Raw genomic sequence first — 3,934 nt, forward strand, 5'->3', positions numbered from 1 at the left:
GGGGGCGGTGGAGGGTGTTTTCTTAAGATTTTAATTGATGTTCCAAATATAAAAAAATTACCTCTGTAAACTTTCAAATAAGTCTTTCTCACATAGTTTGGTCATTTTAATTCTCTTTTAGACGTCATAGGTTTAAACCCCTCCCCTTGTTCGTGTTAGACTGAAATAGTTCAACATTACAAGAGAATCAAGGCCGTCTCCTAAACTAAATACTTATTAATCAAAAAGAGGAGAATTAGTGTACGACACATATCTATTTTCAATATATATGTAAATAATAAGTTCAGTGATTCAAATTAATAAAAATTATGGATGATAATTTTGAAATCAGAGCTCAAAGGTTCGATTGTACGAGAATTGGGATCAGGGGAAATTAAAGGTAGCTTTCACTTTTCACTAGCCCCCAAGGGGTGGCCTCATGGTCGTGGTCTTTGGGGGTTGATTAGGTTTAGACTCCAGGTCTTAGCCCAAGGTTCAATCTTCAAGATGGCAAGCTAAATAAAAGAAAACTCTTAGTGTTTTCCCATTGCTGGCAAGTTTTCCCTTGGTTTTGTGGGGTTCAACCCAATACCATGGTAATAGAAAACATATATATCTTCATCTCCGGATGTTTCAACATTCAAATTAATTGTGATTGTCCATTGAAGTTCAAAATATGATATAGTTTGATCGTGTTGGTTTTGATTTAGGCACCAACTGAGAATCCTAAGCGCCAATGTATTAAAAGCTAAAGTATGAGGATAAGGATCTCACCTCGACACCTCCACTTTCTTTGAGGGCCTGTGACACAAGAGCGAGTCCTTTGGCTGTTGCTTGGGCTTTTACGAGGATGGCCTCAGCTTCACCTGGTGAAGTCGGGGCAATGTCCAAGGATGAAAATAGAAGAATAATGACATAAAAAGCAATACTCATCCACCCAGGTATTCAAATGCCACTTTAATCAAAGGAACAGGAGACTGGAATGAGGCAAGTCGTATAAGTTGTAAATTTGGCAATTGAAAAGAAAGGTTAAAATTTCAACCAAAATTTTCCACCACTGCCANAAACAAAGAAGAAGAAGAAAAGAATAGTAGGTGATGCTAAACAATAATAGGCTTTTCAAGTTTTGTTGGGTTACCTCTCTCTCACATTCGTGCAAAAGAAGTAAATATTTTGACAACAAAGATGAGACGTGGGCAAAACTGCATCTTGATAGAAACCTAAAGTGTCATCAAGAATTTTAACCAAGAAGGCTGAAATGATAGCGGAAAAAAGAAAAAAAAAGTCTCTTGCAACTGAGATGAGCATGGGATCATCTTGGTAGAAACTTCAGTGACATCAGAATTTCAAACTAGATTAAGGCCAATCAAGAATCAAAAAAAGAAATTTGAGACCAAGATGATAGCATAAAGGTTGTTATCCTCTCTTGGTATTGAGACAACAAGTAAACAAATGAAAAAAGGGGGATAATCACTTTCGTACTGTGATGACATAGAACAATTGCTATCCTATCTTATCCCAAACCTTGACTTGCAGTGTTTGGGGCTGTGCATTGGACCCCTTTTATCTTGGCCATATCACTCAACCATGGAAAAGATAAACTGGCTGATAATTTTCACAGTTTACACCTAGAAAACTTTCAGCGTACTCGGATGAGATAGTTGAACAACGGTGAAGAAGAGGAAAATAAATAAGTGTCAAATGTAATTTTTACAGGAAAAAGGCTTTGTATTCTCGCATAGAGAGGGGTGCCTCGAAACCATCTACCCCTTCTTTAAACCTACTTTTGTTAGAATCATGTGAAATACTTTATACTTAATTGAGTGTGCCTTCGAGTAATTAGTACCATCACACTAAATCAATCAAGGAAAGCAGATGTACATTTTCACAGCACTAATTGAATAGTAATAGAGACTGACCTAGCGCTCTGTTAACTTGATCCATTTTTGCAGCTTCAGATTCTAATATAACTGCATTCTTCTTTCCATCAGCAATATTGATGTTGGCCTGCCTTTCTCCTGTTAAAAATTGAAGGGCATCAATATCAATGAATGAATATCAGAACCTAATAGTACCAAAAGAAAGAGACTAATTTCAGGTTGGTAGCCATAACTTAAACCTATTACCTCAAAACCACTAAGGTTAACTCACCAGTCGAACAATCTAGTATGAGATTTTGATCTACTGAATTTATTTGACCAATGAAAAATTACAACATTCTATCAAATTCAAGTAAGATGATTTTAACCGCTCATGACCTTCAGACTCAAGAACTTGAGCTCTCTTTTTGCGTTCTGCTTCAGCTTGCATCTCCATAGCCGCTCTCACCCCACGAGGGGGAGAAATATCCCCTGGAAGAGAAAAAAATCATAAAGCTGCTTTAAAATTTAACTCAAGACATGGTGGACCTATCGTTCTGAGTAATATAGAACAAACTTATTTCATATCGAAGGCACTGCAGTCCCCAGTCCCTTGCAGCTACATTGATAGACTCCTACAGAATAGTCCATTTAAAAGATTACTAATCAGTTAAACCATTCATCTATTGTCATTCAGGAAACCAATGTAGAATGCAGTATAAAACTATAAAAAGAAGAAGAAATAACGTGTTTTCAAATGCAAATTTTATTCCACAGAAAACAAAAACAACCAAAATTCTCAAGGTCGAAAGACATAGTCGGGGAACAGGTTAGAAAAACTATATGGAGCATCAAAAGAGGGGAACGTAAAATAATTACCACTATCTTCTCATTCAGCGTATCTCTTTCCTCAAATGTTTTGTCAAGAGTAATCTTCCCAAGCTCACTACGCATTGTAGTCTGAGCAAGCTGAATAACAGCATATATGGGACTCTCAACTCCATAAGATGCCAGCTTGGGGTCCACTATCTGCACAGTAACACAGAGTGAGAAAACTTTTGCATTTCGTTTGTAAGAGAAACAAAACGAGATGGACTTCGAACAGGTCGAACCAAGCAAACAAGAAAGCACAAGTCCACTAGAGGCTTCACCTAATACCTTAACATAAAGCACCCCATCTATCAAAATGCTGACATTGTCCTTTGTGATAGCAGACTGGTCCGGAATAGGAATAGCTTCCTCCTTCAAGGAATGCACATAAGCTATGCGATCGACAAATGGAATCAAAAAATGAATTCCCGAGGGAAGTGTCTTCACATACTTTCCAAATCGTTCGATCACATAAGCCTTCTTCTCCGGGACAATTCGAATACCCCAATTTACAGGAGGAGTAATCTCATAGCTAACAGAAGACCGGTTAGTTGTAAAATTGAAAAATATATATAAATAACGGAGACAACAGAAGGTAAGTAGGGAGAGTAGAGAGGATGAAGAGGAGAAGTCACCTGATGTTGGGATCTCGACCAATACGAAGATAGCGGATGGAGGTGGCAGAGAAGAGAGGAGGTGAGAGGAGAGAAGAAGGTGGAGGAGAAATAGGGTTATTGGAGAAGAGAAAGGAAGAGCGCGCTGGAGAGAATGGGGAGAGGGTGGAGAGATGTCTGGAATGTGCAACGAACTGGAGAAATCTAAGGGTGGAAGAAGCATTGGGCTTGAAACAATTCATCGTTTCGGGAGCGAAATTAGGTGGCGTTGCAGGCACTGGCTGAAGCTGAAGCTGAAGCTGAAGCTGAAACTGAAACAGGTGTAGAAAGAGGGAGGAGATCAATAATAAAGCCCTAGTAAAACCTCCAGGTTTTTAGAAGTAGACCCACCCCAGCTGCTGCGGTTTTTGATTCTTGCACCCCCAAAGCCTGAAGAAGACGAAGAGATCCACTTCCGCGCTTCCACAAAACAATCTATAATTATACAACATACGCACGCAAAGGGGAAAGGAGAAATTTAACTCAAATTCTAGGTTTTTCTTTCTTTTTTTTTTTTTTTTTTTTTTTTTTTTTTTTTTTTTTTTTTTTTTTTTTTTTTTTTTTTTTTTTTTT

At 38.0% G+C, this 3,934-nt stretch overlaps 1 protein-coding gene across 1 annotated transcript in view; it reads right to left on the reverse strand.

Annotated features, from left to right (window-relative positions):
- Window positions 1-3,233, reverse strand: part of LOC111810140 (stomatin-like protein 2, mitochondrial) — a gene marked incomplete at its 5' end in the record, with an annotated part of 4,677 nt that extends 1,444 nt beyond the window's left edge. Inside the window, 6 exon segments of the mRNA XM_023696726.1 lie at window positions 754-845; window positions 1,899-1,997; window positions 2,238-2,330; window positions 2,416-2,473; window positions 2,718-2,867; window positions 2,997-3,233. Of these exon segments, the coding sequence (XP_023552494.1) occupies window positions 754-845; window positions 1,899-1,997; window positions 2,238-2,330; window positions 2,416-2,473; window positions 2,718-2,867; window positions 2,997-3,233 (729 nt within the window).
- Window positions 3,234-3,934: the final 701 nt, after the last annotated feature.

The sequence above is a fragment of the Cucurbita pepo genome, chromosome LG14 (genome assembly GCF_002806865.2).
Source record: "Cucurbita pepo subsp. pepo cultivar mu-cu-16 chromosome LG14, ASM280686v2, whole genome shotgun sequence".
Taxonomy (NCBI): domain Eukaryota; kingdom Viridiplantae; phylum Streptophyta; class Magnoliopsida; order Cucurbitales; family Cucurbitaceae; genus Cucurbita; species Cucurbita pepo.